This window comes from Microcaecilia unicolor, chromosome 5 (assembly GCF_901765095.1).
Source record: "Microcaecilia unicolor chromosome 5, aMicUni1.1, whole genome shotgun sequence".
NCBI lineage: Eukaryota > Metazoa > Chordata > Amphibia > Gymnophiona > Siphonopidae > Microcaecilia > Microcaecilia unicolor.
In genome coordinates, this window is record NC_044035.1 from 73,942,731 (window position 1) to 73,964,607 (window position 21,877).

At 41.2% G+C, this 21,877-nt stretch overlaps 1 protein-coding gene across 1 annotated transcript in view; it reads left to right on the forward strand.

Moving 5' to 3' along the window:
* The window catches only part of ADGRA1 (adhesion G protein-coupled receptor A1), an 816,325-nt gene that overhangs the window by 373,029 nt on the left and 421,419 nt on the right, over positions 1-21,877 (forward strand). The window contains exon 10 of the mRNA XM_030202995.1: positions 274-423. Within this exon, the coding sequence (XP_030058855.1) occupies positions 274-423 (150 nt within the window). The remainder of the gene's footprint in view (positions 1-273; positions 424-21,877) is intronic.

A 21,877-nucleotide genomic window follows, 5' to 3' on the forward strand; every position in this document is an offset into this window, starting at 1 on the left:
TAAATCTTTGGCAATTAATCTGTACAACTTCCCAGTATGTCCTCTTTTGTAATGAAATTATACACTTAACGTTTTCTTGATTTAAAATCCCCATTGAGTACACAGGGCAGAGTTACATCCATAGCACCCTGTTTTACATGCTTAAGTTTTAGAAGATATGTTCCTGGTAATTTGGGGTCTTGAAGGTCCAAATTTATTCATGAAGTGTGAACTAATTTACAGTAGTTTCAACAATGCATTGTGTTTAGTAAAAATAACTGCTATGTGTTTCAGATGCCTGTCAATAGTTCCACTGCCCTTGAATTCGCTCATCAACTCATCATTTGTACAGGAGATGCCTCCAGTTTCGCAGATAAGATGGATATTATTCTTGTGGCTGATATGATGGAAAAGTTGATTACTTTTGTGGACCAAGTCAAAGATGTATGTTTCTTTGGTAAAGATATCACTTTTAATATGACTACTTATTGTCTTACATTTTTACTAGGGCTGCATTTCTGAAGTAGGCTGTGAAAACTGTAGGGCTGTTTATAGCTATTCTGCATGTTGTTTTAGATTCTTTAGGGGCACTTTTACTAAGCTGTATAGGCATCTACGCACACCCAATGCACGTTAATTCAGAGTAATTTCATTTTTTTACATGCATCTGCTATGCGCGCCAGTAAATATATTTTAGTTTATGGCATGCGGCGAAAATTGGGTGGTAACTCCAATTTGACGCGCGTAGGCAAATTGCCACACGGTTAACATGAGAGACCTTACCGCTAAGGCAAGGGTTGGCAGTAAGGTCTCAGACCCAAAATGGAGGCATGACAATTTTTATTTTGCCGCACATCCATTTTCGGCAAAAATATAAAAAAGGCATATTTTTTGCAAGCGCACTGAAAAATGGATCTGCGCGTGCCCAAAACCCACTTCTACACTACCGCAGTCCATTTTTCAGCACACCTTAGTAAAAGGACCCCGTAGTATGTAATTTGACAATTTGTATTTTTATTTCTTATCTTTTCATTACTTTTTTATTCTTTATTTAGGGCTGCATTTTGATTAAAATCTGTAATTGCGATTAATCTCATGATTAAAGATTTATATTTTCCCAGTTCAGCTCCTTGTGACTCTGGGCAATGGAGAATTAAGTGCCTTGTCCAGAGTCAGAAGGAACTGCAGTGGGGGAAAAATACCTTTAATTGTGTGATTAATTGTCATTAAAATTTTAATCGAAATGCAGCCCTCATTTTTACAAATATTTGTACATTTGTGAATAGAGGATTTAAGCATGACAGAAATCATTACTGTGCAACATGAAAACTGAGTACAATATACATAGTCCATCTTATTTAAGGCCGTTTAAAGTTTTGCAGTTACTATGCAGTAAGTTCACTAATTACTATGTGGTAACTGCAAAGCCTTTGCATAAATTATTGGGGGTGTTTCTAGCCCCTGCCTGTTCAGTTATAAGAACATAAGAATAGCCATACTCGGTCAGACCAATGGTCCATCTATCCCAGTATCCTGCTTCCAATAATGGACAGTCCAGGTCACAAGCACCTGGCAGAATCCCAAATAGAAGCAAGATTCTTGCTACTGATCCCAGGACAAGCAGTGGCTTCGCCATGTCTATTTCAAAAGCAGACTAAGGACTCCAGGAATGTGTCCAAACCTTTTTTAAACCCAGACACGCTAACTACTGTTACCACATCCTCTGGCAATGAGTTCCAGAACTTAACTACTTTAAGAACATAAAAGGCAGACCAAATAGGTCTTGAACTGGTGACTCTAAGGGTTCCCAGGCCTGTGTACTAACCAGTAGCCTACACTTTAGTGTTAATGCAAGCAGCTCAGGTAAACAGCTTCATTCTATAACTTTCATGCCTAACTATAAGTGCACATTTGTGCACTAGACTTATTAAATACTAGCACTTATGTAAGTGTGCATTTACGTGTGTAAGTGCTACGTGGGTGCTCAGTGCTATATTTATAAATGATGCGCAACTTAGGAGTCCTTTTACTAAGGCGTGCTGAAAATGACCTGCACTGGTGTAGGCGTGTGTATTGGACACGCGCAGGTCCATTTTTCAGCACGTCTGCAAGAAAGGCCTTTTTTTTGTTTGTGTTTTTGGCCGAAAATGGACGTGCGACAAAATAAAAATCATTGCGTGTCCAATTTGGGCCTGAGACCTTACCGCCACCCATTGACTTAGTGGTAAGGTCTCATGCGTTAACTGGGCAGTAATCGTCAGCGCGCGTTCAGTGCCGATTACCGCATGGTTAGTGCCACGCGGTAGAAAATAGAAATTATTTTCTGACGTGCATTTTGGATGTGCGTCAAAATTAGATTTACCGCTCGGGGCATGCAGTAGCCGGGCGGTAGTTCTAATTTGATGCACGTAGGTGCCTGCTCGTTTTACTAAAAGAGCCCCTTAGCACATAAATGCAAGGGGTCGAGCATAGGCAGGGTATAGGTAGGGCTTCCACTTATTCACATAACTTACAGAATGATGTAAGTTACTTGCTAAAGTGAGGCACACACATTTACGCTTGCTATGGACATGGCATAAGTGGGTACACCTAATTGTAGGTGGGTAGAAGCCAATTTACGCTAGTATTCTATAATGGAATCTTGACACCCAGATGCCCTTTTAGAATTTGCATTCAGCGCACTGACTCTAGACGCCTAACTTTAGTGCTCAGTTATAGAATTGCTCTCGTACTCTGCGTTGACAACAGACAGATACTATTGCAATTCTGGATGCTGTATTTCAAAAAAGATATAGCGGAATTAGAAGAGGTTCAAAGAAGAGCATCCAAAATGATAAAGGGGATAAAACTCCTCTCTTACGGGGAAAGGCTAAAGAGGTTAGGGCTCTTCAGCTTGGAAAAGAGCTGGCTCGGGGGGGGGGGGGGGGGATGTGATAGAGGTCTACAGAATCCTGAGTGGTGTAGAACGGTTACAAGTAAATCATTTTTTTTACTTTTCCAAAAAGTACAAAGACCAGGGGATACTCAATGAGGTTACATGGAACTACTTTTAAAATGAAATAGGAAGAAATATTTTTTCACTCAACCAATCGTTAAGCTCTGGAACTCGTTGCTGGAGGATGTGGTAATAGTGATTAGCATACTCCAGTTTTAAAAGGTTTGGACAAGTTCCCGGAGGAAAAGTCCATAGTCTGTTATTGACATAGATATGGGAAAGCTACTACTTGCCCTGGAATTGGTAGCATGGAATGTTGCCATTATATGGGTTTCTGTCAGGTACTTGTGACTGAATTGGCCACTGCTGGAAGCAAGTACTGGGCTAGATGGACCATCGGTCTGACTCAGTATGGTTATTCTTATATTTTTATGTTCAGTACTGTGAATACACTGTCTGCCTCCTATTTGCAGCAGTGACAGTGTGTAGTGAATTACTGTGTATGATAATTGCATGGCGCAGTTCACACCCATTCCACACCAATAACACACCCATGTCCTGCCAAAATTCATGATATGCAGATACCACATGAATTAGTGCACACCAACTGTCATGTGAACACGATAACAGTTATCTCAGTTGTGCATTAAAGGCATGTGCTAGTTCACAAGTAACCCCCTGTTTCTATATATGGCGACCAGATTTGTGTGCCCAGATTTCTACGTGCACCCAAGGTGTGCATGCAAATTAATTGAGTAATGAACCCTTAACTATTAGTAATTGGATGATAAAAACCAATTAGTAATTAATTGGCGCTCATTAAAATTTGCTTGTGCATCAGGCTGCGCACTAGTCTGTAAGGCATGGTGCCAAACGCTACTAATGCGTAATTGAAAAAGGGGAGTGGCCATGGACATACTAGGGGCATTCCAAAAAGTTGTGCATATAGTTATAGAATATGGCTTTATCATCTATTGTTTATTGATTTCATGTACTGCCTGCCTTGTATGCAAATCAAGACGGTTTGCACTTATTAAAATTTTGTGAAAATAAGAAAGGAACTCCATAATAAAAACAGAAAAGAGCAATCATATAGTACAATCACACTTGCTACAGTATTCTTACAACATTCCTTTTAGATGAAGTACACAAAGCAAAAACAGATCATTGAAACCTAAAAGCAAATCCCCCACCACAGGAACAAACAGTAATCAGATCACAAAACAATGTTGAAAAAATAAGTCTTAGGGTTCTGCAAATAGAAGAGTAGGAGGTATCCAGCCAAAGGTGCTGTGGGACTGAGTCTGCAGAGGTCAAGCGCCAAGAAGATAAAGACACTCACCCTTGTAGACTCCCACCTAGCTTTAGCAGGACTAGGAATGACCAATCTATTATCTCTCAAAGAATAGAGAGAATGTGAAAGAGTGTATGGTATGATCAAGGATGCCAAATTTGCAGGGACATTAGTGTGTAGAAATTTATGAGTCAATGAAGGTGTTGAAGGAGCGGTGAAGCATGGTCATGGCAATCTGCCTTGCGGAGAAGACACGCCTCTGTGTTCTGCAGAGTTTGTAACTGTTCCGTATTCGATTTAATAATGCCAGCATAATTGTATCTGGATTGGGCATAAGTAGACAGAAGGGTGCAAAGAGAATCAGAGTCAAGTAAGGAACGGACTGATCTTAGCCTGCGTAAAAAGTAAAAACCAGATTTAAGTACTTGAAAAATCTGAGGTGAAAAGGATAGTGCTGAGTCAATAATGACTCCAAAATATCTGAATGATGGGACTGGTGTAATCTGTCTATCAAACAGAACTAGATTAATTGATGGAGTGCGCCAGGAATGGGTATCCGTGCTAAACACATTCTATAAACTCAACACTCCACGGACAATCCCACAACTATCAACACCCCAGACAACACCCTCCCTGTCGCAAACAGCCTGAAAATCCTTGGCGTTACACTGGACCACAACATAACACTAGAGAACCAAGTAAAATCCATAACAAAGAAAATGTTCTACTCAATGTGGAAACTCAAACGCGTGAAACAATTCTTCCCGAGGGAAACATTTCGCAACCTGATACAATCAATGGTACTAAGCCATGTAGACTACTGCAATGGAATTTATGCGGGATGTAAAGAACCAAACCTTAAAGAAACTTCAGACCGCTCAAAACACGGCAGCAAGACTCATCTTCGGAAAAACACGATTTGAAAGCGCAAAACCCCTCCACAAAAAACTACACTGGCTCCAAATCAAAGAACACATTGCCTTCAAAATCTGCACTATGGTTCACAAAATTATCTACGATTATGCACCGGGATACATGACAGACTTGATCGATCTACCAACTAGAAACATATCTGAATCAACACGAACGTACCTAAATCTCCACTACTCAAGCTGCAAAGGACTCAAATACAAATCTTACGCATCCAATTTTTCCTACATCAGCGCACAACTGTGGAACGCACTACCAAAAGACTTGAAAACTACATACGACTACTTACACTTCAGAAAAACACTTAAAACCCACCTGTTTTAAAAGGCATACCCTACCAACCCAACATAAACGCCTGATCTCTGCGACACAACAACACTAAAGTTCGTAATGGTCATCACACAACTCTCCCATTGTATGATTCCTTTATGTGGTCCTACCACATGAACCTTATCCTACCACAACATCACCTTGTATTTGTTTACTCCGGAGTCTGCAAACAGCTCTCCGGCACTATGTAAGCCACATTGAGCCTACAAATAGGTGGGAAAATGTGGGATACAAATGTAACAAATACATAATTAAATAAAGGTCGCAAGCGCTTTATAGAATCATTCTTAGTGCCGATTTCTTTCTGGCAAGATTTTTGAGCGCTATTTATAGAATTCCCTCTTTACTGCTTACTGCAGTTTAGTAAAAGGGCCACTATCATTTCTTGTGTAATCTGAAAAATGTTTGTGTTTGGATTGACTGGGACAAGGTCCTTGTTCACCCAATTCAGATCCTTATAACTAGATGCAGACTTGACAATCATACATTATACATTATTTTGAAGATTTGCACTCTAATTCAGTATTTCAGATCTGTGAATACATTTAAGCCAACCCAAATAAATGTGAATTTTAAATAAATCTGAATCATAATTCAGAGTGGATTGAAGCCTGTCTTGATTAGGCAGCAATTTAATGATCCTATCCTAAATTTAAAAGGAGCGTTAAGCTCGCCCTTAGTATGAGTATACAAAATAGTTCTAAGTGCTCCATAAAGTGACTATTTCTCTTAAAGCTTTTATGAAGTAGTAGCTTAGTGCAGTGTTTCCCAAGTCCAGTCCTGCAGTTGCCCTTGCCAGTCAGGTTTTCAGGATATCTACAATGAATATGCAGAAACTTGATTTGCATACACTGCCTCCATTATATTCATATCCTTTTCATGCATATTCATTGTGGATATTCCGAAAACCTGACTGGCAAGGGGTACTCCAGGACCAGGCTTGAGAAACACTGACTTACATGTTAGAGCAGCCGGCTGAGAACTGGAGAAGCCAGTCGGGATGGACTGTCATTAGCTATGACCTAGGATGTGTCAACGACATATCCCATGACCAAATGAAAATCAGCACTTTGCACAAAATCCCCCAAACTTTATATGGCGTGCCTAGAGATCCTCACCAAAATCCAAGCGTGTTCTATAGCATCGTGCATAACTTAATTGGCTTATCAAGCTAATCAGCGTTGATAACAGTTCTTAACAAGCAATACTGAGCATTAATTGGCACTAATTAGAATTTACACGCACAACTGGCTAAACGTATTCTGCAATGAACTGTGCCTAAATTCTAATGTGCACAGTTCAAAAGGGGCGTGGCTGTGGCCATTTTGTGGGTGGTTAAAAATTTATACATATAGTTATAGAATATGGCCCAGTGCGCATAAATCTATGTGCTGGGAGTTACACCACATTTTCGTTGGTGTAAATGGATGTGCGTAGTTTTAGGCGCTGGGATGCCAACTAAGTGTATTCTATATACCACACCTAACTCTGGATGCCACTTATAAAATATGCTTAAACGGCACTGATTTCTGCGCCAATTGTTTAGGCACCATATATTGAGGGGGTCTTTTACTAAGGCGCACGCACGTTTTTAGTGCGCACTAAAAATAGGCACGTGCTAAACGTTAGCGATGCCCATGGGAATGCATTGGCATCTCTAATGTTTAGTGCGTGCCTATTTTTAGCACGCACTAAAAACGTGAGTGCACCTGAGATTGCTCAAGACCCCTAAGGTAGGCCTTAGGGCAGAAACACGGCAGTGTCAGGTTGTTTTTTTAGAAACCCTATTAAAGTTTTTTTTTTGTATCCTCCTTGGTTTCTCCTCACCTTTTTGTTTCACATCTCATTAAAGACGACACCTAGATTCCTTTCTTGGTCAGTGACTCCTAACGTAGAACATTGCATTCACTGGTGCAGTAGGTTATAAGAGGATTTGGCGTTTGATACTGGTTTAGTTATGTTATAATAACAAAACATATTATATTATCTCTGTAACAAGAAAATATAGCTTGTATGTTATGTGGTTCCCCCCAGTTTATTGGTATTTACAGTGTATCTCTTGTTTTTGGGTAGCGAACCAAAAAAAAAAAATCTGAAACACAGTAGTAATGGGAGTTTTAAGTTACCCAAACATGAGTGATGTTCGTACAAAACAATTTTTAATGCACTTCAAAAAATTTTTAACATGCCCAAATTGATTTTACGTGTTAATTCACATATTTAACCAAGGAAAATAGCTCAACAAAGCCTTCAAGACTGGAACAATCAAGAGTCCTTTATTCGTAAAGAACCGACACGGACCGTGTTTCGACGTAACAATGCCTGCTTTGTGCATTAAATCGATTTCACACTTACTCATTTTTAAAGGGACCCTTTTACAAAGCTGCGACAAAAAGTGTCCTTAACCACCATTACATGGGTCTTTCCCACACACTAAGGCCAGTGCTATCACAGCTGGAAAATGGCCAATTTTTCATTTTCAGAATTAATGGCCATATGCTAATGTTGCCATTAACAAAAATCAGCATGTGAAAGTTGCACAGTGCCAATGGACTCAGGGGTTGTAAGATCCATACATGCAGGTTCGACTGACAAATACATTCAAGAAGGCAATTGCATGGTGGGCGAATCCTGCAAATCCTGGTTCATCTAGAGCCATGCTTCACAGATGTGTCACCTCTGGATTGAGAAGCCCATTTACTGGGGATGTCAACTCAAGGCCTTTGGCCTTCATGGCAGGCTACGCTCCATATAAATTTATTGGAGTTAAAAGAAATTTGCAATGCTCTTCAGGTGTTTCATCGCTACCTTGTAAACTAGGTGGTAGAAATTTCTATGGGCAATCAGGTAGCAATGTTTTATTATCAACAAACAGGACGGTATGGGATCCAGTTAGTTGTAGAGGGAGACGTTGTTCATTTGGAAAGTTTTCCTGCATCAAGGAATGTTTCTGATTGCCAGGTATCTTCCAGGGAAGCAAAACCTGTTAGGAGACAAACTGAGTCGAGTATTAGATGCACACGAATGGTCATTGCATGAAAAGGTGGTAAAGAACATATTCTAGAATGGGGACACTCCATCAATTGATCTTTCTGCATCAAAGGACAATGCAAAGTGTTCTCTTTTCTGTACTCGGAGCCATTAATTTTATCAGGTTTTTTTTATCCACCTCCATATAGATCTGTAGTCCAGAAGCAGTTGCACTCCTTGCATTGTAGAAAGGCTTTACAAATCTATTTGTATAGAACTGACATATCGAATAGACCATCTTAACTTTTTCTTTCATATGATTAAAAGAGTACACTTTGCCCAGTTACTAAGTGTACTTTATCTTTGTGGATTTTGAAATGTAGAGGATTTTGTTATCAAGTTGCAGGCATGGTTACAATTGGTAAAGTCACAGTTCATAACTTGGGAGCACTGATGACAACCAGGGCACGATTTAATAATGCTTCCACGTAGGATATTTGTAAGGCAGCTACATGGTGATCACTACATGTTTTTGCAAAACATTACTGCCTGGATAATGCAGTTATGGGGCTTTGGTATTTAAGAATGTTTTCTGTGAGTTATCCTATAACATTCAACAAGAAGTTTTGGATTTTCAGTTTTGAGATTGTTGTGTTACCTGTATATATGATTATAATGTCTATTCAGAAATTTAAAAAAAATTGTACTGTTTACAATTGTGGCAACCTTCAACTTGGGAGTCACCATCAGTGTGGCTATAGGATCTAGGCTGTCCAAGGAGAAAATATAGTTGCTTACCTGTAACAGTTGTTCTTGGACAGCAGGATCTTATAGCCAGAGTTGCCGTCCCATAACCCTTCCCAGGTTGAAGTGAAACTGGGAACAGACTAGTGGTTATAAAGGTCATAGGTTCATTAAAGAAATGGAGGGCAGGCATTCAAAGATCTCAAGCTGGGGTAAAGTGTTCCAGCTACCGATAGAGGGATAATGTCATTATCCATAGAAAACTGTTACAGGTAAGGACTTTGGGGCCCTTTTACCAAGCTGCGGGAAAAAGGGCCCTGCACTGGTGGCAGGGGCCATTTTTTCCACGCTCCAGGGCCCTTTTTACTGCAGCAGGTAAAAAAGCCCCCAGCTCACATGGCCATGCGGTAAGACAACTCTTACTGCATGACCATGCAATAGGGAGCCCTTACCGCCACCCACTGAGATGGAGATAAGGGCTCCCGCGCTAACCCAGAGGTAACTGGGCAGCATGAGGCGATGCCTGATTACCGACGGGTTACCACTGTGCAAGCCATTTCTGGGGGTTTCTTTTTCCCCTAGAAATGGTACATTCTTGGAGTGTGAATAACGCCACTATGTAAAAGGGCCCCCCAACCTGCCCTTGCCCCTCCCAGGTTTATGCACTCCTTGGAGTTGTGTGCTCTGGAATGTGAGTGCATAACTTACAGAATACATGTAACTGCCAATTAACACTAATTAACACCAATCATAACCAATAATTGGTTGTTAAGGCCAATTAGCATCTAATTACTCTATTCAGTTACATGTGCAACTGACCTTATTTTTTAAGTTGCATGCACGATTTGGGCACACAACTTTCTAGAATTAGAGGGATAATGTGCATTAACTAAATTCACAATTTTGCCATTTACAATGTGTTATTTGGCAAATATTGTGTGTTATTCCTTTAATACGTTTGTAACTACCCCTCTAAGTACACAGATAAATGACCACTTTTACGCTGACCTTTTCATGGACTGAAGGGTAAAAAAGGAGCAACTATGATGATCTATCTCCTACATTTTTCTATCAAGTTGTTACTATTTCACATAGCAGTAGATCTTTCTGAAACAACTGTTTTTCAGCAAAACCCAAGTTTCACAAGATACTTCTCCACTAGCACTCAATTTTTGCTGTATGAATAGCACCTCTAAGATTTTATTTCTCTTTTGATAGTCCAATATCAAAGCTATACAGCCAAGATACAGTATATATACCACCCTTCACGGACTGTAAATATCCCAATCTATATTTCTGAGACATTTCAAACCACCTATTAATATTCCAAGGTTAGCGACAAATTATTCAGCTGCCTGAAGATAGTTTTGCTCATGACCTATGACAATAATTGTTAAACTGAGAAAAGGTCTTAAGATCCATGATGATGGTGCAGAATCCTTGGGAACTTTTACTCATAGACTTTGCATCAGAGATTTTCACATATGTTTTCTTTTCTGCAAGTACTTTTCCATGAAAATAGAGTGAGTAGTTCTGAAAATGAGAAACTGTGTCTGCCCTGAACTAACCCCATGTAATTTTCAGATGGCCTATTTACCCATAGCTTTTGAAAAGTACCCTCTTTGAGTTCAGGAAGCAGCGAAAGCTGTATATATTCATTTATTTATAGTGACCCCTTTTAAGCAGTCAAATGCTTTTAAAAGATGATCAGAAATAAATCCAGGAAACATTTATGCAGACTCTAAGAAAAAAAATTAAAAGCTGATTTACAGAGTATTATGGGTTATGCTCATGACAGTGTTCCATTGCTAATTTTAGTTACAGATGCTTGAAAACAACTTTGTTAACCCATAATTTTGAACACATGATACTTCTGATTACCACATTTATTTGCTTTTGGTTTGGCATTGCTATTTCTGAGGTTTCTAATAATTAAGGATTGAGTGCTACTTTATGAATTCTTCCAATTTTAATTTCACCATTGTGTGCCAGACCTGGAATGCCTGCCAAGTGTTCTTTAAGAATCCTAATATTTCACAGTTAGAATGGCATTTTATCCTTCTGGCTTAGAAAAAATATGAGGTTTATGTTACTTTAGAAAGAAAGATGTAAAAACTTAAAGCAAGAAAACAACTCGGTCTATTTTTCAGCTTGGCTGAAACTTCACTTCATGTGTGCAGTGTATGATTTGCTTTTGATTTCAACAGTAGTTTTCTAATCTGGTGAAAGTTAATACTACATATTCGTATATTGCTCCAAAGGAGGGGAGTATATTACAGCAAATCTGCACCTGTTTTCTATTAACTTAAAACTACCAACAAAAACTTATAAACTGTGACATTATAATGAACAAACAGTAAGTAACACAGTCTAGATGTGCATATTATTCTCTATGGGGTCCTTTTACCAAGCTGCAATAAAAAGGGTCCTGCAGTAGCGATGGGGGACGTTTTTCCCACGCCAGGGCCCTTATTTTTGCAGTGGGTAAAAAGCCCTCCCCCGAAAAATGGATATGCAGTAAGATTACATCCATTGAGGTGGTGATAAGGGCTCCCGTGGTAACCCAGCACTAACTGTGCAGCATGCGGTGCTGCCCGATTATCGCCGGGATAACACTGTGGTAATAATTCCAAAAATATTTTTCAGTGTGCCGAAAATGGTGCGCACTCGAGCCAGAAGTACCGCCAGCGGCCACATTGAGCCAGAGGTAGTTCTGGGTTGCGCACAGTCGCTCTCTCATAAAAGGGCCCCTATGTTTTATTTTAACTTTTTTTTAGAATTGCTTTAAAAAACACAAATTCCAAATATTGTCAGGGATTGCCATTTTGCTCTGTGTAAAAAAAACAGCGGTGGAATTTTTGACTAGTAAAAATTTCAGGAAGTCTCAAAAGGGTTACTTGAGTGGGGTGAAACCATATGTGGCCACTATTAAGGGAGTGTACAATACTATAAGGATGTTTGGTGGATTGGGAAACCTCCTCCACATGAATAAAATATTAAGATAAGTAATTATTTACAATTGATTTAAGTAGTGACCCCTTTTTACATAAACCTTTTGGGTACAATGATGAATGTAGCCCCCCACTGTGATTAGGCCTGTGTGGCAAGCAGCCGGTGAGATTTCTTTGAGGGCCCTTCTATGTGAGCACCCGAAAATATTTGGAATTTTGTGGTCTTTAAAGCAATTTTAAAAAGCGTAAAAAAACATGGAGCAGAATATGCACAGCTAAACTGAGTTGCTTTCCCCTGGATTCTATGTATGGTGCCCAGGTCTGCGAGCCCAAGATGTACGCACATATTAATTGATTGAGTTCTGAACAATATATGAATATGTCATATTTGAGTGTTAACAGCCAGTTATTGATATTAATCGCATCCATTAAAATTTGCATATGTAACTGGCAGCACACTATTTCATAGGGTAGGGCACCTAATTTCCATAATTCAAATCTCTGATACTATCTGGGCGGATGACATCTCTGCTATATACTGGAGTGCTTTGTCCTTCGTCATTTCATCCTTCAGCTTGGAATAAAAATCACGAGCTTTCCTTCTGGCAGGAACCTGAATGTGACTAGACACCTGTTTCCCTATTCTTAGTTTGATGTATCATGCCATCAATTCATTCCTTCCATATATCTTGCCTTCATCTGATAAGATGATTTTCCTCCCGCCACATGGTAGATAGCAAGGGCCTCCTGAACCCTCTAGCTCAATGTCAAGGCTCCAGGCTCCTTCTGCATCATTGTCAATAGGCTTATCACTCATTCCTTCAATATCTTCAGCAGGGCTTTCGCTACCGCTCCAGCTGCTGGACTCAGTGGGCTCAAAAGAGGCATGACCACGGGTATTCCAAAAAGTGACACTTGTAGATATGTAATACTGAGGGGTCCTTTTATAAAGGCATGCTAGCATTTTTAGGGCACACTAATGATTAGCATGCGCTAAATGCTAGAGATGCCCATAGAAATACATGAGCATCTCTAACATTTAGCACGTGCTTATTTTTAGCGCACGCTAAAAACACTAGCACACCTTTGTAAAAAGACCCCTGAGTCAGCGCACCCAACTTGGGTGCCAGCATTCACACCACATGTAAGTCTGTTCTCCAAAGTTAGGGCATAGAAATTGACACTTAGGGCCAGATTCTATATAAGATGCCTAAAGAATCCACACGGTAAACATTCCCGCTTAAGCATATTCTATAAGCGACACCTAGATTTAGGCATGGTATATAGAATATGGTTAGTTGATTTGACCTTATGTGCAACTTTCTCGAAATTAGTCACCTACTTTTTAACTGTTCTTACTCTCTTACCTATCTATGTGTTCCATCTTTGCTTTACCCTTCACTATCAATTATAATGTTCTATTACATATTGTGTTGATATTGTAAGTTGTATACTATCCTGCTTATAATCAAACGAGAAAAACGCCCAAGTTCCGACCTAAATCGGGAGATGGACGTTTATCTCACAAAAACGAATAAAGCGGTATAATCGAAAGCCGATTTTTGGACGTTTTCAACTGCAATCCATCGCGGATGCGGACAAAGTTGATGGGGGCGTGTCAGAGGTGTGGCGAAGGCGGAACTGGGGCGTGGTTATCTGCCGAACAGAGATGGGCGCATTTCACCGATAATGGGAAAAAAGTATGCGTTTTTAGCTAGAATTTAGGACACTTTTCCTGGACCCTGTTTTTTCACGAATAAGGCCCCAAAAAGTGCCCTAAGTGACCAGATGACCACTGGAGGGAATCGGGGATGACCTCCCCTGACTCCCCCAGTGGTCACTAACCCCCTCCCACCACAAAAAATGAAGTTTCTCAACTTTTTATTTTCACCCTCAAATGTCATACCCAGCTCCCTGACAGCAGTATGCAGGTCACTGGAGGAGTTGTTAGGGGGTGCAGTGGACTTCAGGCAGGTGGACCCAGGCCCATCCCCCCTACCTGTTACAATTGTGCTGCTTAATGCTTATTAGTCGTCCAACCCCCCCAAACCCACTGTACCCACATGTAGGTGCCCCCCTTCACCCCTTAGGGCTATAGTAATGGTGTAGACTTGTGGGCAGTGGGTTTTGAGGGGGATTTGGGGGGCTCAACACACAAGGGAAGGGTGCTATGCACCTGGGAGCTCTTTTACCTTTTTGTTTGGTTTTGTAAAAGTGCCCCCTAGGGTGCCCGGTTGATGTCCTGGCATGTGAGGGGGACCAGTGCACTACGAATCCTGGCCCCTCCCACGAACAAATGCCTTGGATTTATTCGTTTTTGAGCTGGGCGCTTTCATTTTCCATTATCGCTGAAAAACAAAAACGCCCAGCTCACACATTGTTGGATAAAACATGGGCGTCTATTTTTTCCCAAAATACGGTTCGGTCCGCCCCTTCACGGACCCGTTCTTGGAGATAAACGCCCAAGGAGATAGGCGTTTTCGTTCAATTATGCCCCTCCAAGTAAGTGAAGGAGTAGCCTAGTGATTAGTGCAGTGGACTCTGATTCTCAGGAACTGGGTTCAATTCCCAGTGCAGCTCCTTGTGACTCTGGGCAAGTCACTTAACCCTCCATTGTCCCAGGTACAAATAAGTACCTGTATATGATATGTAAACTGCTTTGAATGTAGTTGGAAAAACCACAGAAAGGCAGTATATAAGTCCCATTCTCCCCCCCCCCCCCCATACTTTGTATTGTTATTTGAATATTTTGACTGCTGTAATTGCCTATTGCTCAGGCTTGATCTATTCTTACTGTACATCGTCTTGAGTGAATTCCTTCAAAAAGGCGGTAAATAAATCCTAATAAATAAATAAAATTATGCACATCCATTTACACCAGCAAAAACATGGCATAAATCCCTGCACGTAGATTTATGTAAGTATGTATGTATGTATTTGTTTATTTATTTATTTATTTGCTGCACTTGTATCCCACATTTTCCCACCTATTAGCAGGCTCAATGTGGCTTACAAAATGTTACAACGACATATACACATTATAGAATAAGAATTTCAGAATATAGATACAGATAGGTGCATAAGAATATCATAGCAATCATATTAACTGAATAATAATTTTACAATTGTTACAAATAAGAGTGCATAAGTAAATCATGTAGGATTGGAAGTGCACTGGGTCATATTCTATAACTATGCACATAAATTTTGGAATGACCATGGAACACCCATTTCCCCACCCATAGCCATGGTCCTTTTGAACTGCGAATATTAGAATGTAGCTGCAGTTTATTGCAGAATATGCTTAGAGAGTTGTGCACATAAATTCTAATTATTGCCAATTAGTGCTCAGCTTGTTAAGCCAATTAAGTTACGTGCATTGTTATAGAATATTCCTGAATTTGGGCACAGATCTCTAGGCGTGCTATATAGAATCTGGGGGTTAATGCTATTTTATAAATGGTGCATGTCAGTTATAGAACAGAGCTTAGTGCCAACATATTTTTGGCACCCATTTTTGAGTGTTATTTATAGAATCCAGTCCTCAGGGTCTATTAACAAGCCACTGATTCCCAAACCTGTCTTGGGGGAACCCTAGCTAGGAGACGTTTTCAGGGTATCCACAAATATTCATGAGATCAATTTACACTGCCTCCTTGGTTTACAAATCTATCTCATGATTATTCATCGGTACCAAACTCAGGGTTAAATTCTCAATAATTAGCCACAATGCATCAATATTCTAATATCACTTGGCTAATACAGTGTTTTTACCAAATCCAAAACAAACATTCCAAACACATTCATACACAAATTTAAAATTAAAATCTTTATTACAAAATCATGTTCGAACAATTAATAAAACTCTTTGTCTAATGATCTCATAACATCCAACCCTCCCACATTTAAACATACACAATACCCAAATGTCCTCCTCCAATAGTTGTTGTTTGATGTCAAGAAGACTGTTATGTACTCACTAAGAAGTTCCAAGTCTTTTGTTTATCCCAAAAACTTGCAAAGTTACAGCGTACCCCTGATCACGAGCGCTGAACTTTCAAACAATACATCCATTGTAAATACCGATAAACTCTGAAGAAGAACCACTGATCATTGGGGGAAGTATGGAATATCAGACATCATCTTCATCCTCCCAACTTATACTTTAAACAATTCTTCTGGTCCCATACATCTTTTTGGTCCCAACACTGGCCATGTTTCCTTAAAGCTTCATCAGAAGACCTTATACAACCTCTAATCTCTGTCAGGCACACCGCTTAGAGCCCTTCAACATCCGGTGTCTCTACCTCATTTCCTACAATTCACGGGTCATTTCCTATTGGAGAAGGACATTTGGGTATATGTATGTTTAAATGTGTGTGTGGGGGGGTTGGATGTTATGAGATCATTACACAAAGAATTTTATTAATTGTTAGAACATGATTTTGTAATAAAGATTGTAATTTTAAATTTGTGTATGAATGGGTTTGGAATGATTATTCATAGTGGATATGCTGAAAATCTGACTGTCTGGGATTCTCCCCAGGACAGATTTGGAACCCCTGAAAGCCTTTATTTTACTATTGTTATGCTGTTAACAAAATTGTAAGTTTTATATTAAACTGTACCTGCTGTACACTGCCTTGTTTGAATCTCTTCATAAAGGTGGTTAATAAATCCTAATAAATAAATAAATAGGGCAGTTAATGAGTTTGCTACATGGGGAAAGCCTATTAACCGAGGAACTGATCATATTCATAGAATTACTGATGGGGAAAGAGTGAAGAATCTGATATCCAGTAGATTGCAAGATCCAGAGACTGTTAGAAAAAGTGTGGTGTCAACGCTTTTCTTTATTCACATGTTCAGCGGTGCTATATACTTAAATGGTGCCATCGAACATACCTGTAAGCAGCGACCGTGCCATCATTTTTATACATAAGCTATCCGGAAAGTAGCTGAAGTTTGCCACTTTCCAGATAGGGGTAGGTTGGGGGCCAGCAGAAAAGTTAACTCCACCACTTTCATGTATGGATAAATGATGATACAGAGTTATGTGGCAACATTTATCCATATAACAGCTGATACTGCTGCAGACTAAATATACCCTTTGAATATTTTGTCTACTGTTTTTTCCAGTGGGATGTTATGTTCAACAAATTTTGTCAGTGTATTTGGTAATAAACAATTATAACTTAATCTGAACCACTTAAGTCTTTTTATATGTTGTTTGATTTGAGAATCAAGACTGAGTAACATAGAGGGGCATTTTCGATATGACATCTAAGTCCGACTTTAGATGTTTTGCAAAAAACGTCCAAAACATGAATAGGAAAGAAGCTCATTTTCAAAAAAGAAAAACGTCTATCTTTTGTTTTCGAAAATACTATTTCTAACAAGGTTTTGTGCTTTGGACGTTTTGTTTTTTTTGTCCATTTTTGAAAAAAAAAAAAAAAAAACACGTCCAAGTGCAAGCCATTGGGATGTAGGAGAAGCCAGCATTTTAGTACACTGGTTCCCTGACATCCCAGGAAAGCAATAGGGCACCCAAGGGGGACTTCATAAAATGCTCCCAGGTACACATCTCACCATTGCTCCCTTATTTTGCCTTCTGAGCTCCACAAAAACCACACAAAACCCACTACCCCCAACTGTACACCACTACCATAGCCCTTACAGGTGAAGGGGCATCTATATGTGGGTACAGTGGGTTTCTGGTGTTTTTGAGGGCTCACAGTTTCCTCCACAAGTGTAACAGGTGGGGGGGGGTAGGAACCTGGGTCCACCTGTCTGTAGTGCACTGCACCCATCACTAGACTACTCCAGTGACCTGCATGCTGTTCTAATGAACCTGAGTTATAACATCTAAGGCTGGCAAGTAATGTTTTTCATCACATTTGTAGGGGGTAGGAGGGGGTTAGTGATCACTGGGGAAATAAGGAGAGGTCATCCCTGATTTCCTTCAGTGGTCATCTGGTTATTTAGGGCACATTTTTGTGCCTTATTTGTTATAAAAACAGGTCTAGCTCAAAACGTCTTAGTTTTAGTCCTGGACGGTTTTGTTCCATTATGGCTGAAAAATGTCTAAGTCTTTGGAACGCCCAAGTCCTGGCCTGAATACACCCCTAACATGCCCCCTTGAGATTTGGACGCATTTCTACAGACCTCATAGAAAAACGTCTAAAAATAGGTTTTGAAAATATTGATGCTGCTATATGCCACTTTTTAGACGTTTTTCTGTTTTGAAAATGAGCCCGATAGTCTACTTCCATGTACATTTATATTCCCTTAAATGTTATCATTTCATTTTTAAGTAACATTATCAAGAAACTCATTATTTTAACTATATGGATATGTTTATTTTTATTACATCATTGATATACCACCTATCTGAATTGATCAGTGATTAACAATAAAATATAATAAACGAAGTGGAAAGGAACTACAAATGTGGACTGGAAAGGAGAAAATCAGAAAACAAATAGAAAAAGAAAAAAAAGAAACGAGAGTTATTTTAAAACCAGTGGCGTAGCTATGTGGGGCCAGGGAGGCCTGGGCCCCCGTAGATTTGGCCCCGGACCCCCTGCTGACGACCCTCTCGACCCCCCTCCCGCCGCCAACCCGCCGTTGCCTGCCTTTGCTGGCGGGGGACCCCAACCCCTGCCAACTGAGGTCCTCTTCTTCTCGCAAAAGGCTTCCTTCTGTTTCTGACGTGCAGGACATGCAGGGTGTCAGAAACAGAAGGAAGCCTTTTGCGAGAAGAAGAGGACCTCAGTTGGCAGGGGTTGGGGTCCCCTGCCAGCAAAGGTAGGCGACGGCGGGTTGACAGCGGGAGGGGGGAGCAAAGTTTGTGGTGGCGGCGGCAGCGGGGTCGACAATGGCAGCGGGAGGGTGTCGGCAATGACGGGGGGATTGGCAGCGGTGGGGGGGGGGGGCTAAAATGTGCCCCCTCACCTTGGGCTCTGGACCCCTCTCCCACTGAAGTCTGGCTATGCCCCTGTTTAAAACACAATGAGCCAGCATTCATAGCTCCCTGAGGGACCCTTTTACAAAGCAGCAGTAAGCCCACTGTGGGCTTACCATGCGCCAACCTGGAGCTCCCGCTGGCCCAACGCAGGCGCTGGCAGCAGTTCCACATCCAGCATGATGCATTTCTGGCATTAGTGGAAATATTCAAAAAATATTTCTGCAGGTGTTAACACGGCAGTAATCAGGTAGCGCCATCTACTAACTGGTTACCACCAGGTTTTGTAGGAGCCTTTACCACCACCTCAATGTGTGGCAGTAAATGTTCTCCCCTGCATGGCCATGTGGTAAGTGAAATCTTACTGCACGTTCATTTCTTTTTTTCTGCCTTTTACCCGCTGCGGTAAAAAAGGGCCCCAACGCATGGCAAAAACAACCCCCACCGTTAGCACAGGGCCTCTTTTACTGCCGCTTGGTAAAAGGACCCCTTTGAGAAGGAATCCCAGTCATTTGGATTTAAGACACATGATTGCAGTGGTATGAAAAGAGCTCTAATGTATAACCCCTGACCATGCAGTATTGTTGCACAGGTACCCAGCTAACTATCTGGGTAAACTGGAACAACAAAATAATTGACCTAACTTATTGGGTTAGTTACAGGCTCATTTTCAAAAGAGAAGGACGTCCATCTTTCAACATAAATTGGAACATGAACGTCCATCTCCCAGAGATGTCCAAATCGGTATAATCGAAACCCGATATTGGACGTCTCCAACTGAAGTTTGCCGCAAGGATGTCCAAATTTCAAGGTGGCATGTCGGAGGCGTAGCGAAAGCGGGACTTCGGCGTGCCTAACAGTTGGAAGTCTTTGACCCATAATTGAAAAAAGCAAGGATGTCCATGACGAACACTTGGACGTTTTCACCCAGACATGTTTTTCTTACAAATAAGCCACAAAAAGGTGCACAAAATGACCAGATGACCACTGGAGGGAATCAGGGATGACATCCTGTTACTCCCCCAGTGGTCACTAACCCCCTCCCACCCTCAAAAAGCATCTTTAAAAATATTTTGTGCCAGCCTCAGATGTCATACTCAGGCCTCTGGCCCAAGTTTTCTATATAATATTCCACTTAGGTACAACTCCCTGAAATCCTTCAGGTGTACCCTCCGACCTGAGGTATGTCAGCAGTACTATTCCAGCACAGCTCCGGAGATATCTGCCAGGGAAATTATCCCAGCAGTTTCAAGTATGCAATCCCAAAAGCAAAGCAGTTCAGGAATCTCCAAAGCTTCAAAAATGCAGTTCATAAACCAACAGGACATGAATCTTAGCAGTCCCAATGATGTAATTCAAAATAAGTAATCCTAAAAGCAAAAAACGTTCCACAAAGAAAAACAAGCAGTTCAAAGAAAACAAGTACTTCCAAACAGGCAGTTCAAACAAGCAGTTTAGAAATCCCATCAGCAGTTCAGAGGCAGAGAGCTCCCAGGGGTCCCCTCCCTCCTCTGGCCAGCTCTATCTCCTGACTTCCTCCCACTTGACCCTGTCACTCCCTGGCTCCTCCACGATAGCCACTGCCTTCCATTGTTTACCAAGACCCTGCACCAAGCGGTTACCTGCTGTCTGAACCTTTTACTTGTGGATCTTGCCAGAGCTGCAATCTCCATTGGCTCCTCTTGCCTCACTTCTCCCTCCTTTTCTTCCCCCTTCCATTCCATAGGCTCCTCGCCCCACCCATTCCCCAGCTGATCCTCCTCCCCCTGATTAGCTCTGCTTAGAGGCTCTGGCCTCCCCTCTGTGTCTTGGGTTTCACCTTTACCTGCCTTTCCCTTGGGCTCCACTGGGGACTGCTGGGATAGGAAGTCTTTGATTCTGTTCTAAGACTTCCTCAAGGGCTGCTGGGAATCGTAGTTTTTAACCCTGCCTCCAGCCCTCTTGGGAAAATGATGTATGCTTTCTCCTGACATGTGGAACTCCCTGAGCTAAGAATTTCAGTTGTCCCCTCCTCTGGGCCTTATCTTCTCCTCCGCCAGTACCCCCCTCTCTGTTCCCTTATCCCCTTCTTCACACAGTGCATGCAGGTCCTTGGAGCAGTTTTAGTGGGTGCAGTGCACTTCAAATAGGCGGACCCAGGCCCATACCCCCCTACCTGTTACATTTGTGGAGGAAACAGCAAGCTCTCCAAAACCCACCACAAACCCACTGTACCCACATCTAGGTGCCCCCCTTCACCCGTAAGGGCTATGGTAGTGGTGTACAGTTGTGGGTAGTGGGGTTTGGGGGGCTCAGCACACAAGGTAAAGGAGCTATGTTCCTGGAGCATTTTATGAAGTCCACTGCAGTGCCCCCTAGGGTGCCCGATTGGTGTCCTGGCATGTCAGGTGGACCACTGCACTAGAAATTCTGACTCCTCCCACATCCAAATGACTTGCATTTGGATGTTTTTGACTTGGACATCTTTGGTTTCGAAAATCGCTGAAAGTCAAAGACAGCCAAATCCAAGGACATCCCAATCTAGGGACGTCCAAATTTAAAGATGTCCTTGGATTTGTATGTCTTTGACAGTATTTTCGAAACGAAAGATGAACGTCCATTTTTTTTCAAAAATACTGTTTCTCCTGCCCCCGGATTTGGACGTTTTACAAAAACTTGGACGTTTCTTTCGAAAATACCCCTCTTAGCCAGGTATCACAGCACCCAGTGTGTTGTCTATCCCTAGATATTTGGTGCCAATATCTGTGTATAGTTTGACATTGAAAATCTGGGTATATATT